The sequence below is a fragment of the Pelobates fuscus genome, chromosome 2 (genome assembly GCF_036172605.1).
Source record: "Pelobates fuscus isolate aPelFus1 chromosome 2, aPelFus1.pri, whole genome shotgun sequence".
Classification (NCBI taxonomy): Eukaryota; Metazoa; Chordata; class Amphibia; order Anura; family Pelobatidae; genus Pelobates; species Pelobates fuscus.
The window spans coordinates 225,959,276-225,973,695 of record NC_086318.1 but is presented as its reverse complement, the minus strand read 5'-3'; the positions used below and the strand labels follow the sequence as shown (position 1 = coordinate 225,973,695).

General features: G+C 40.5%; 1 protein-coding gene across 3 annotated transcripts in view; it reads right to left on the bottom strand.

Moving 5' to 3' along the window:
* The window catches only part of LOC134587103 (A-kinase anchor protein 7-like), a 154,584-nt gene extending 141,220 nt beyond the window's left edge, over positions 1-13,364 (bottom strand). For 2 of the 3 annotated variants that reach the window (XM_063443228.1, XM_063443227.1), the window contains exons 1-2: positions 13,206-13,364; positions 12,913-12,951 (exon numbers count right to left, since the gene is read on the bottom strand). In XM_063443228.1, coding sequence (XP_063299298.1) covers positions 12,913-12,951; positions 13,206-13,254 — 88 coding nt within the window. In that variant the 5' untranslated portion in view covers positions 13,255-13,364. The remainder of the gene's footprint in view (positions 1-12,912; positions 12,952-13,205) is intronic. The other variant, XM_063443229.1, reaches the window with a different exon arrangement.
* Between the last annotated feature and the right edge of the window lie 1,056 nt (positions 13,365-14,420).

The following is a 14,420-nucleotide window of genomic DNA, read 5'->3' as shown; positions in this document are numbered from 1 at the left end:
CAAAAATCAGCTGACAAATAAAAGAAAAATTCAAAATAACTTTGTAGTGAATGTATAATAGTTTAGTGCAGTTTTATACCAGTTATAAAACATGCTTTAAAGTATTGATTTCTATTTTGATTAAATCAAAAGCACCACTTTATTCATGAAAGTAGTTAGGTACTAAATTCATCTTTTAACTATTGAAACAGGCGAGTTTCAGAAACTTTAGGATAGCTCTTAGATGTCATCATGTGTTATGGAATGTCTAGTCCTCCTACAGCCTTGAGACTGTAAATCAGGGCGGCCCCCCAGATGTTGCTGAACTACAACTCGCATGATTCTTTCAATGAAACAGATAGCCAGGAAATCATGGGAGTTGTAGTTCAGCAACATCTGGGGGGCCACAGGTTGGACAGCCCTGCTGTAAATGGAGACACTCTCGAGTGTCCCTTACCTTTCATTGCATACCACCCCCTCTTATTTTACTTAATTATCCCCCACCCTAGAGTTCTGTCTGTAAGGTAGGGTCCAGGCCAGTTGGGGACTACCTCTTGAAAATGTGTTAATATATTAACAACTTCCAGTGGCGTACACACAATCCACGGGGCCCCGGTGCAAAACTAATCCGAGCAGTGATATGACGGTCTGTCATGTACCCACCCCCATCAGAGATAACGAATTACATTTGGGTAATAGATCCGCAGTGAGGAACCATGTAGGAAGTCAGGAGCCTGCCCTTACAGGATGTGATGTGAACATACAACTTCAGGGTAGGAGGTAGGGGCTAAATGTGGATGATGCATAATGTAAGGGAGAGAGAAACAAGTATGGGGAGAAAACCGGACAATTGTTGACGGAAGAAAAGAAGATGGATGAAAGGGGAAGAAAGTACATGCATGTTTGGAGTATTGCAGAGAGAAAGAGGTGGGGTTACAAGGAAAACAGAGACACAATATAGGGGCACTGGGGAGGGAGGAACATGCAAGTGGAATAAAGACAAACACATGTAGAGGGCGCTGTGTTGAGGGATATAACTGAGGGCTGGTACCAGAAAAAAGGAAAGAATGAGGAGTTTAGGAAGTTCAAATATGAATCATACTCAGCCGACTGCACACAAACATATCACATTCAGCCAACCACCACAATGACACTCTACAAAACCACACACTGAGCCATCCTCTGTGCAGTCACACAGCCACCACAAACATTCCACTCAGATGTACTGCTTAGGAGGAGGTGGGTAGCGGTGACAAGTGGGCCCTTCTTTGATTCTAAAGGTTTCTAGTTATGTCCATGCATGTGCAAATGCGATGGAAATATCAAAAATGTTTAATAGCCACCAACGGGATAGTTATCTTAATATTGGGGGAAAAAATTACTTTCAGGAGAATATATATTTTAAAATTCCTCATTTTCAGATCATCTACCTGAAACCTGGGAGTTGGAAGGTCCTGCTCAATATTTTTGCTGTTCCTATAACTGCACTCTGGAATCTGCCAAAGCCACTCTCCCAACTTGGGGGTCACAGCTCCAAGTGCTCTTATCACAACTGGGACTACTGCTGTCTTTCCACATCCTTTCTAGCTCCTCTTTCAGCCCATGGTATTTGCCTATCTTTGCACGTTCCTTCCTCTTAATATTATGGTCACTGGATATTGCCACATCCACCACAACTGCAATCTTCTGTTTCCTGTCTACTCCAAGATGTCAGGTTGTTTAGTCAGTATTTGCTTTTCTATCTGCATCTGAAAGTCCCACAGGATCTTAGATTTGCCATTCTCAACTACCCTTTGTGGTAGTTGATCATAAGATCTGGGTTGGCTTATCCAACCCTTATTATGTGCAGATGTTTCAGTCCAAAATCCCAGCAACTTGGTTATACTTTAATATTGCTGTCCTCCCGGCCTCTTCCTCATGGTTCCCATGTGTCTGTAGCATCCCCAGGCACCTGTTCTCTACATATCTTATTTTGCTATAGGAATGGATACTGGAATGCTTGGTCTTTTACAAGGTCAACAAGACACTAAGAGCCTTGATCTAGAACTCAATGGGAAAGTGGGGAACCACCCTAGAAGCCAATTCCTGAACAATTACACAAAAGAACATCAAATGTGGCATATAGAGCTGTCCCCGATCCTGTTATGCATAGGCCTCAACCCCCTCACTCAGATCATCATGAATAATGGATACGAATACAGATTCAATAATGGAGCTATCAACAGACAAGGGCTCTGCACTCCAGTCTCAGTGGTAATAAATGCCCTGGTGCTAATAACTTTGACCAAGTAAATTACAGTAAATGAAGTGTACTCACATGTCTAAAATGCAAAACTATATCCAAACACAAAGCAAAAAGGCTGATGCTTCAGTGGTCACACAGGAAATTTCTTCAAGCCGGCAAATTAAAACACTGTTTAAATGAGGCATCAGACCCCAAAAAAGGGTGAATGATAGATGAGAATGAGGGTGAATTAGTAACGTTGCCGCCTAGTAAGTGTAAGCCTAGAAAGAGCCAAGTAAAATAAAAACATTACACCAATACCGAGAAAATGTGAACAGGAGTAATAGAATCAATACACACCAACCCTAAATAAGAAAATATTAATGTTATCACCACCCACAATGTTAGGAAATTAAGAAAGAAATTGAGGGAAATTAAACTAGTGCTGGCTAGTAGGGAATAAACCACAGTTTGAACAAGAACTGGTACGGGCAACAATATAACAAAATGTAGTAGCAATACATAACAAAGTTTCAGTAAATAGTATAATAAAAGAACCATATTTTATAACACCTTTGACAAAAATAGATCTGTGCAAAGGGGATTATAATCCACAATACTATCCAACTAGTATTAATGGAAATCATAATACAGATACCCAATATCAGCATAAAAGCATAACTCAAATGTGCTGTGGGTGCCAGGAAGTCCCAGGTAGGTTGTCAAAATGTTTGTAAATGGTTTAAAGGAACACTATAGAGTCATGAACGCACATGCATTCCTGACCCAATAGTGTTAAAACCACTGTCTAGCCCCCTGTCCCACCTTGCCTCCATAAATATAGTAAAGTCTTACCTGTATTCAAGTCTGCAGCTGCTGGCTCTGCCCCTGATCTGTCTGCTGACATCAGAAGTGGTGGTCTGAGCCAATCACAATGCTTTCCCGTAGGATTGGCTAATACTGTCAAGGAGGCAGATCAAGGGCAGAGCCAGCAGAAGTCAAACACAGCCCTAGCCAATCAGAATCTCCTCCTAGAGATGAATTGAATCAATGCATCTGTGAGGAAAGTTTACTGTCTGCATGCAGAGAGTGGAGACACTAAATGCCAATGCTACTCACTGTACAGCACTGCCCCAGGAAGCCACTCTAGCAGCCATCTGAGAAGGGGCCAGTGGAGTTCACTAGGCTGTAATGTAAACACTGCATTTTCTCTGAAAAGACAGTGTTTACAGCAAAAAGGATGAAGGGAATGATTATACGCATCATATAAGCTGTAGTTGTTCTGGTGACTATAGTGTCACTTTGATAAATTACTCTGAAAAGGAGTCAGGTAAATCCTGAAAGCATGACCACTACAGCTTGCTTGAACTGTTCCTTTAACACCATTAGCATACCAATTTAATCAAATTAACATGCTGACTTAAATTAAAGATATTTTATTTAAACCAGAGTAAAGAGTAAACAGAAGCACAAGAATACAAACAATCACATTACACAAGTTTAACATTTGCCAGGAAACGGGCACTGGAGTCAGAGGCTGGCTACATTAACCCCTGCTACAACAATGGTTGATTGTTACAACTCAGCATTCCATAAAAGAGGACCCAAATGACAGCCTGCATTCTCTGAACCTCTAGTTTGCAGAAAGAAGGATTGCCCCAACGCCTCTCCACAGGCCATACAATCTTTTTCTGGTGGGTAAAAGATGAAGCACAGGTGAGGCAAATGTATGAGTAAATGGACCAGGTGAGGAAACATTCCATCACAGCCTATAAAAATAAAACTTCTGAAAGTGGCAAAAACCCCATAATGACTTTATTCTTAATCCTTTTTGGTTCCTGGTCGGAGGATACATGACCTTACATGGTGCTCTGTGTCATTAAACTATTAGAACGTATATAGCTGTTTATAAGTCTATGCCAGCGGTTCCCAAACCAGTTCTCATGGCCCACCAACAGTCCGGGTAGTGTCAATATCTCCATTGGACTAAAAAAGGGAAATCTATAAATCCTGAATTGTTAGTTGGCCACAAGGACTGCTTTGGGAACCACTGGTCTATGCTATTACCCCAATTCTAAAAGATTTCTCACCAGTGTTTGAATTTCTCTTAGCTGAGCTGTGCTCGTATTTCCTTTTTAGTTGACTGTGCACCTAAAGTCACTACATGGTAACTACATACTAAAGTTTGTTATTCTTCATGCAACGCAACCCCTCTCTCCCAGCTATGATAGATATATATATCTATGAATGGATGAAACTTCAAATCTGATATCATCAAGTCAACTTCTACTTCAGAATTGTTGGTGAAAAGAAAAACTTGGGGGATGACATCCTAAAATCCTGTCTTCAGAGTAAACACATGGAAAGAAACATTGGAGGACCAATGACCTGAAGCCTTCTGTCAACAGTAAGGCTTCTATTACCTTTCCATTTGGATTGTTAGTGGGCCACTAATCATGTGGCACTCTTTTTTGACATTTCTCTTGTCACCCCAGAAATAAACACCAGAAAATAAATTAAGAATAACAAGAGTGGGGGCCCAACAATAGACCACTTACTAGACTTGAATCACTATGCACCACACATCCCCCAAGGATAAAAACTCTTTCGGCATTCTACTCGATAATTAAAGAGGCATACACACAAACTCTACCCACTTTTACACTAAAGTAGACAGATGAACTTCATACTAACCTCACTAATCTACAGTGGAAAAACGTTTTTATCTCAATACATAAATCCACTATCTCAACCCACGCCCAAGAATGTAATTACAAAAAAATGACTCGCTGGCATAATACACCAGCCAAACTTAATAAATTCTACCCCTCAACACCAGACCTCTGTTGGAGATGTAAGTCTCCAAATGCCCATCACGCTCATATCTGGTGGCAATGCCCGACGATACATAAATTTTGGACGAGAATCCATATAATCATTCAGTTAATATTTCATAAAACCTTCTCTTGTAGCCCGGAACACTACATCTTTTTGCTACCACCGCTTGAACTAAAGTCATTGGAGTTAATATTGTTTCGCAACTTGGTCATGGCGGCTTCCCAATTAGTTCCCAAATACTGGAAACAAACTAAATCCCCTTCAATTAGGGAATGGATAATGAAAGTGGAAGATACTAAACTAATGGAGGGAATAACTTCATCCAAAACAGGGAGATATGTTAAATTTACGTCCATTTGGGATCCTTGGCTCAAATATGTTCACTCTCAATCCCACTTAACACAATAAAAATTCCTCATTTCACACACCTCTCTACCCCTACTTTTTACAAAGGCATAAATCATACCTACAAGTCATCGACTCTAGTATCGTGGTCATCACACTAGTTATAAATCCTTAAACCCTCTCCTCCCCTCTTTGAGAGAGGTTGAGTTGAAAGGAACCAATTATTGCAACATCTGTGATTGTCGTTCCGATCTATCTACCACAGTAGTTAGGCCACTTTATTTTGATAACACTCATTTCATCCACCCCCCCCCCCCCCAATACCAATACTCCACATCATTTTAAATCTTGGTTCTCCAAAACATCCTTCCTCCAAAGCATCCTTCTAACTGTATAATACCACTCTTGAATTAAATCAAGATGCTTTGTTCACTCTTTTATTTACTCTTTTGATTATTCTTTTATTACAAAACTTTTTACTTGCTTAGTCACTCCCATCTTAAAGCACTTCTACAACGATATTCTAGTAACATTTTATGTCCTGTACCTATTGTTATGTAATATCTTAGTACTGTGTTACAAACTACGATATATTGTAAATTGTAATCTCAATGTTATCTCGCTAAACCAAAGCATTTATTGTATTATGTAAAACCAAAAAAAAAAAAAAGAGTGGGGGCCCAAATTGAAGCTCCTTTAGAACTGTAAGGTGAGCTTTAACATTTCAACCACTTGCATAACCAATACTGGTTAGTGTCTAAAAATATATTAAAAAACACAAGCGTTAAATTCAACCATCAATTGTAAAAGTAGCTATAGCATCGAACATTTAGTTTGTAATAATATAATTACAAGGTTTCAGAATGTTCTAAAACATATAATTTATTTTCACTTAGGAAATACAATTCATGTGAAGTAATAAAACACTTAAAACACATTACCACTGCATCAATCTATGTATTAAAGAATCAGTACAGCACTGGCTACATAATCTAAGTGTTTTGTGTCTTTGTGTCTTTATATATAATTCAAAATGTCTTGCACTTTACGAAGGAGGGCAAAATATGATATATTAATGGAAATTCACATAATAAAAGTAGTACAAGTAAATTTAGCATACGTATATATTTCTAAAAACCTATTTGAATATGTTCTATTTTTTCAGTTTTTTTTTTTTTAACCCCATTTTGGTGCATTAAAAACAGAAAGCATTACAAATTTGTAAAAAAAAAAAAAAAAAAAAAAAAGATAAAGAAACTAAAGAAAAAAATAAAACCAGCTAACAGGGATCAAGAAAGCATGTAATGTACCAGCCAAACAAAATCAACCCATTATATTTTGTGGGAGAGCTACGGAAGTGCTAACCTTTAAGCACCATAACAACTATAGCATGCAGCCCTGTATGACCAGGATTAACAAAGTGGCAGGAGCTTCCAGTAGCAGAGACCAACCAAAGCAAGGATAACCGACTAATATTCCTGTGGCGAAACCAACTTCGCCACTGTGAACTGGAGAAGCCTGGTTGCTAGCCTCCTGCCCTGCGACTATGGCCCCTGGACATATTGCACTGTAAAAACTATATTTGGGCATGTAATAGTTTATATTACTGCTACTGGGCCTTTAAGGGCCATCTGTGGACATATTGGGACTTTTGGGACTACTGTCCCTTTAAGACTGTGGAGCATATTCCAGTATACTGCCTTTAATATTACATATGCATTTATGTGTGGAGTTTAACCTGGGATATGTATGCAGCATTCATCTGATTGTTCGGTAGAATCACTCCCTTCAGTATATTGAGTGAAACTACCGAACAACCAGACCACCCAGGAATAAGTGTGCCTCCAATTACCGGTTGCAACAATGTTGCAAACGGGTAATTGGCAATCAGTGTAATATATTCTTTGTCCTCTGGGTGGCCGCCATTCGGGAAACTAACACGTGGCGGCGGCCATCTTAAACTACCGAACAGCGGTGTTTTGCCGTCGAGTGTCTGGAACTAAAATCGGACACTCGACTAGGCAAACACCGCTGAGAACTCCATACTTCCAGAAATTCGTATAGAAACTACCGAATGGCCCGCCGTTCGGTAGAAAGAACCCCACAAACAAGGGAATTCATTCAAACCCTCTCCAGGCTCTATAACACAGGCAATTCGCCTGTTTTCATTCCCTTGTCTGTGACCGACCGCAGGGCCAAAATGCATGGAACTGTTTTCGGATACTTTACCCATGCGGTCGGTCAATACTTTAAAGTCCCATAACTCCCGAACCGTTTATCCGAATGGGCTGATTTTAACGTATGTTGTTCCTCCAGACTAGGGCTATCTGGAGATATTGGATTTGTGGATGTACCCCAAGTATTTAGGGTACATCCAAAACTTGGGTAAAACTATGTCCCTGTTAATTGTGTTAACAGATATGTTGGAGGGAGGAGATGTGTGGGTTGTACCTTAAACTGGATTGGTGTACTGTAAACCCCTCCCTTGCATGTGAGAATCTCATATAAGCCTGTGTGTGAATAAATCAGTTTTGTTGCTGTTTAACCCTGAAGCTGGAGTGTTGTCTCTTTCTTGGGGGAAAGGGGACTGTATGCCGACTGCCAGGAGTGTAAGCTGTTCGTATTGCTTTTCCTGTTCGGCTGCTTCCAGGGTTCGTGTGTCTGCTGTTCGAGAGTTGGTGAATCCGTGTGTTTCCAGTTCGGGAGATTGGTGCTTACAGTAGCTGCTGGTATATCTAAAGGGGATTATCGCCTAAACTGGGTTTTATCCTTTTATGCTGAAACGGTCCGTTACAATTGGTGGCAAGCGGCGGGATCGTTCCTACAACCAGAAGGACAGCTACAGACAACACCATTCCTGGATTACAAATTGAGGGCAACGCTAGTACCCGTACAGCGACCCTATCTACAAGGAACCAACTGCAGCAGAGCAAGCATGGCACCCAGCTACACTCAGGAGGAGTTTGACAGAGAGGTTGCCATGCGGCTGGCGTACTTTGGACCCAACCCAGAGGAGAAATACATACAGTTCGTAAGGAGCCAGGCAGACGAGTACCTGCGATTCATGGCAGATCCAGCCAAGGGTATCGGTCGCCCTATCCGGCGGCAGAGTGCGTTTCGGGGACTCAAAGGTGTGTCCCAGGGAGCAGAAGGTGCAGTCCTTCCTCCCCAGCGGCAGTGTGTACCCCAGGGAGCTGATGGTGTCGTCCGTCCTCCCCAGTGGCAGTGTGTGTCCCAGGGAGCAGAAGGTACCGTCCTTCCTCCCCAGCGGCAGTGTGTACCCCAGGGAGCTGATGGTGTCGTCCATCCTCCCCAGCGGCAGTGTGTAACCCAGGGAGCAGAAGGTGCAGTCCTTCCTCCCCAGCGGCAGGCTGAGTTACAGGGGGCAGAGGTAGTTGTTCCTGCCCCCCAGCAGCAAAGTGATATGCCAAGAAGGCCGTGTGAAGTGAAGGGAGAGGAGAGCAGCGTCCTCCATCCCCAGCGGCAGTGTGTGTCCCAGGGAGCAGAAGGTGCAGTCCTTCCTCCCCAGCGGCAGCGTGTACCCCAGGGAGCAGAGACAGTCAGTCTCGCACCCCAGCAGCGGGACAAGAGAATGAAAGGGGAGACAGCTGGTCTCCCTTTCCACCAGCAGAGAGAGTGGCAGGGAGAGGAGCCTGCCAACCCCTCTCCCCAGCGGCAGTTCACCGTCCAGAGAGAGGAGCTTGTTACACCCTCTCTCCAGCGGCAGTCTAACCCACCAAGGGGAGATGTTAAGCCCCACAACTGTGCAGATGGGACCGTAGTCTCTGCACTTACAGCACAAGGGGTAGGGACGGTCGGTCCTGTTCTCCAGCCACAGAGCGGTGAATCCAAAGGGGAGACAGTCGGTCTCCCCCTCCGGCAGCCGAGCTATGCACCTACAGGGGAGACAGTCAGTCTCCAGCAACCAGGCTCCAACCAGCCTACTCCCGTGGTAGTGCTGGCACCAGGACAGAGTACCGCTGGTCTCTGCCCACTCAGCAACCCACCAAGGCGGCCTACCAGTCCCCCACACAGCCGTGGTAAGGCACCTGGACATGGACAAAATTCTCCCTTACCCAGGTGGAGTAACCATTTATTGTGGGTGGGCTGTACTGCTGGTTTTGTCTTGTGGGTGGGTTGCTGGACTAACCAGGGCACTGACCGGCAGGAGGTCAGGTACCCTGTTAGTCTAATTGGTAAAGGGGAGAATTGTGGCGAAACCAACTTCGCCACTGTGAACTGGAGAAGCCTGGTTGCTAGCCTCCTGCCCTGCGACTATGGCCCCTGGACATATTGCACTGTAAAAACTATATTTGGGCATGTAATAGTTTATATTACTGCTACTGGGCCTTTAAGGGCCATCTGTGGACATATTGGTGCTTACAGTAGCTGCTGGTATATCTAAAGGGGATTATCGCCTAAACTGGGTTTTATCCTTTTATGCTGAAACGGTCCGTTACAATTCCTTTTAGAATAATTAACATTTATAAATGTGGCATTTTTTTCACGGTTTGGTTTTGATCATTTATTCATTGATTACACTATAGCTAAAACAACACACTGAAAATAAGTCACTTATGCAATTTTTAATAGTCAGTTCACAAACTTGTATGCATCTACAGAAAATAAGAAAATGTGAAACAACAAAATCTATGCAAAGTAGCACACATATCAGACATGAATAGCTAACTGTTTCCAAATTGAATTTCTTTCTTTCTTTCTTTCAGAGGTTTATTAAAGAGGAACTGTCATTTTAAAGGTTGTTTTCCTATTTTGTTCCTCTTTTTTTTATTTTTTATTTTTTTTTTCATTTATCTCAGTTTTTTCGTTATAAGCAAGATAAAGTAGGTACACATTTTTTCTTATGGGAAGCATGATCTTTAGCACTCTTTGGCAATGGGTGGACCTTAAAGGGACACTATAGGCCAGTGGTTCCCAACCCAGTCCTCAAGTACCCCCTAACAGTCCAGGATTTAGGGATTACCCAATGGAGTCTAAGGTGTTTTTAGATAGAAAGAAAAAACTAAACAAAAACAAAAAAACACTATAGACACAACAGGATAACCCCTAAATCATGGACTGGGTTGGGAACCCCCGCTATAGGCAACAAAACTACTTTACCTTTATGAAGCCGTTTTGGTGCATAGATCATGTTCCTGCAAGTCTCACTGCTAATTTTTCTGGCATTTAGAAGTTAAATCACGTTTGTTACTGCCCATGCAGCATAGCCACATCTTCCCTGTAACTCACACAGCCTGCATGAATGTGTTTTTTTTAATTTCCAATAAGATATTAACTTTCTTTAGAAGTTTGTATTTCCTGCACTGTAAATTAAACTTAAATCACACACAGGGATTCCTGTAGGCTCTAGCAAGCTATTAATAGAGCAGGATATAAGAAATTCTAAATTGAACAGAATGTTCAATAAACAGTGTTATTGTTAAACATTAGTTCTCTCTTTACAGGAAGTGTATAGAAAGGCTGTGCAGGTCACAGGGGGGTATAAACACAATTATTTAACTCCTAAATGGCAAATAATTGAGCCGTGAGAGTGCAGAGGCATAATCTATACCCAAAAACTGCTTCATTAAGCTAAAGTTGTTTTGGTGTCATAGTGTCCCTTTAAGCAAAGTTCCATTTCATTTGCAAAACTAATTTACCCACAATCTGTCGGTCAAGTATATCCCACAGAAGAATATCATGGGCAGACAGGAACACAAAAGAGGTTACAGGAATGAAAATTTTTGACAAATATAAAAAAAAAAATAATAAATATAAATTTAGGATTGTGGGCAAAGGGAGATTACAATTAGGAATGTAAAACTGATAAAGCCACTTAAATATGACTACATCAGAATAGTTCTGGTGACTATAGTGTCGCTTTAATTCTATAGTGAATACCTTAGCACATTCAGCGTGCTATAAATAGGATATTACTATTTTGATAGAGTATCTGAATTATGAATTTTGCTTGATCGGCATGACAATGACTTTGCTATAAGGGAACCTATAGTCCTGGGTTCCCTTTAATTGCTTGCAGTCTTGGTTAAAACATCTGGAGTCCAACAAGTGCTTGAAGCAAGGTATAGGCACTCAGGTGTAGAGAGAGCACAAATTATATGAGGCTCTAACAGAAAATGTGTCGTTCCGCACCATAGTCAATAAAGTGCAGATATCAATTTTCTGTCTTCTTTTTCTCCAACGAATAGCATTCTGAAGTATGCATGTTTATGATTTTCCCCTATAACAGCTGCAGTGTAGTAACCTTTCTCATTAGGTTGAGCTCCAACATAGAAAAAAGGAAACTATTTAAGTGGACCACTGAAGTTCCATTCTACAGGTTGTACAATGATGTGGACATTGTCACAAAACCTCTGATTAGTAATTTAGCTTACAATAGATGTTAGTGGTTGTAAATTCACATAACACCATTTTTTTTTTTTTTATTTTTTTTAAAGACCAGAGGCATGTTGTTTTTCAAAATGTTGTCATTTCTAATCCTGCTTCCCGACTCCTGAGTAAAAAGAATCTCAAATATAAACCATATGCCGAAACTGGAATTCTTTGGCCTAGATACTGAGAATTTGAAAGGCCTTTGTTGTTCCATAATGAAGAAACTGCTCCCTGGATAGTACATTTTTCTTAATTAATTATTTTGTTTTGAGCATTTTTTGCATCAAAATAGGTTTTATTTGTTTCTTCAAAATGAGTCTTGATTTAAAGTTAATGTTGTATAAGTATAGGGAGTTTCACATTTACCTATTTATGGATATTTCTTATTGATTACAATATCAGAAGGTAATTGGGGGCTGTGGCTTTGAAATCTGATTGATGTCTATGGTCAGTCATAAGTCAGCCATCACTTAAGTTATACAGAGTCGCTCATAATAAAAAAGAGGTTTAAATCTTAACGCTACGAAACGTTCAGATTCTTTGATTATAGTAGTGTATGAAATTGGAGCAATTCAGCCATCCAACCTATTATACCTATGTAAAAATACCTACATGCACTGGTTCCACATACTCGCACACACAGACAAACAAAATAATTCTAATATTCCAGTATCTAAATAACATAACTCTGGGAAAATCACGAAAGATAAATAAACTAAGAAAATAAATACAATGTAGGTGCGGTGGATTGTGGAACATTGTGTTTCTATGCCTAATCCTTGACAGATGAAGAGGTATAGAACACAGAGATAGTCTCATCAGACCTACAATTTATGTATTTATATTTTTCTTGAAGACACCTGAGTGGTGTCTGTGTGTATGCATATATAGAGTATATAAAATGCACACACAGATATACACAGTACAGGCACAGTGTGTTTGTGAGCATTTTTAACTTAAAGCATGTCAGACAAGGGGTAAAGCTGCAGAAAAAGGATTGGAGAACTGATGCACAGCTGCACTATGGGGGGGTGATACACAATAGCCACACCATACACTTAAATACTACACAACTAAGTTTAAAATCACAAAGCTCTAAGTCTAAGATACATATTAATGCCATTTAGTTTTACCTTGTCTGGATCTGTTAATGGAAATAAGCTGCCAGAAAACTGAGGGAAGGAAATCAGACACGTCTTTTTAATTCCTTTATTTATAGAAGATGCAGTCTGCTGTGAATCTATTTAAGTGTCAACTCTAGCTGCCTGCTCACATGCATTTCCAAGCTGTGCATTTCCCTAGCTGGAATAAACTCAGCACTCCTATTGCTTTCCTACCAGACCTGCAATAATAAAACAGATAGCATGACTCCCTGTACCGGCAGCTCCCTACCATCACCCTATCTGTGCAGAATGGGGGCACTTACTGATTTTCTCCTCGTCTCTGGAAAAGGGAAAGCAGCAGAGCTGGCCCATGGCACCTGGTGGCTTGTGTGTTCCTTGATCCTCTTCTCTCTGAACACCTCAAACTGCAGATTAGTGCACAGGCTGGCTGCAGACTGCCTATTCTACAGGCATGGGAGGAGGTAGTGAAGAAAGGCACTAGACTAGAGGCTACAGTGAGGGAATAGCTCCGCCTTCCAGTCCTGCTGTTTGCTGCAATCGCTTACGGACTGGAAGGATGAACAGGGGAGAATAGATAAGAGCCCCTTACAATGGAGAATCAGGTTCTCTTTACCTGGAATTATTTTCTATCCTAGCATAAATCTCTTGTCAGCATTTTACAGCAGGTGTGTATACTTCCTTTTTCTCAAGTCAGTTGGTTATTTATAATACTTTATCCTGAGGTGATACATTCTGTGTGGGAGAGCTCAGCTAGAGATAACATTCTACTGGTTGGCACTGTTGTATCAGTTAAAATATGGGAACAGTTTCTAAACAGCAACAGAGGCAAAAATCTGTAAGTAAAACAAAAAGCATCTAAACTCTATTATTTTTTTTAACACCCTACTGACAATTCTAAAATTTTTTCTATTTTTTTAGTGTATTTGTCTTATTTTTCTTGCTTAACTTTTTCAACCAGTTAGGAAGATAGAATTAGCATAAATTGGAAAATTGGATAATGTTCAACCCCCTAAGACCGCAGCCAAATGTACAAGTTGTGATCAAAACAAAACGTAAACAAAACCTGGCATTTGCGCTATATGTCTGTCCAACCGTAATTCACCTCTTTCATATTAAATGCACCCACAATTATTATATATCATTTTATTCAGGGAAAACAGGGCTTTCGTTTAACATCAAATATTTAGGTATGGAACATAATTTAATATGAATAAAATATAAAAAAAATAATGGGAGAAAATAAGATTTTTTAAAATGTTCTTATTTCTACGTGACATTTTAACTGTGAATGTCAAAATACTGTTTGCTTTGACTGCAATAAAATACACATATTTGTATTCAGCGATGTCTTACGTGTAAAACAGTACCCCCTATGTACAGGATTTATGGTGTTTTGGGAAGTTACAGGGTCAAATATAGCGTGTTAAATTTTTCAAAGTTAGTGTTAATATTTGAAAATGCAAAAAACTAATTTGAACGCCAATTTTGGCCAGTGTTTTTGCATTTTCAAATATTAA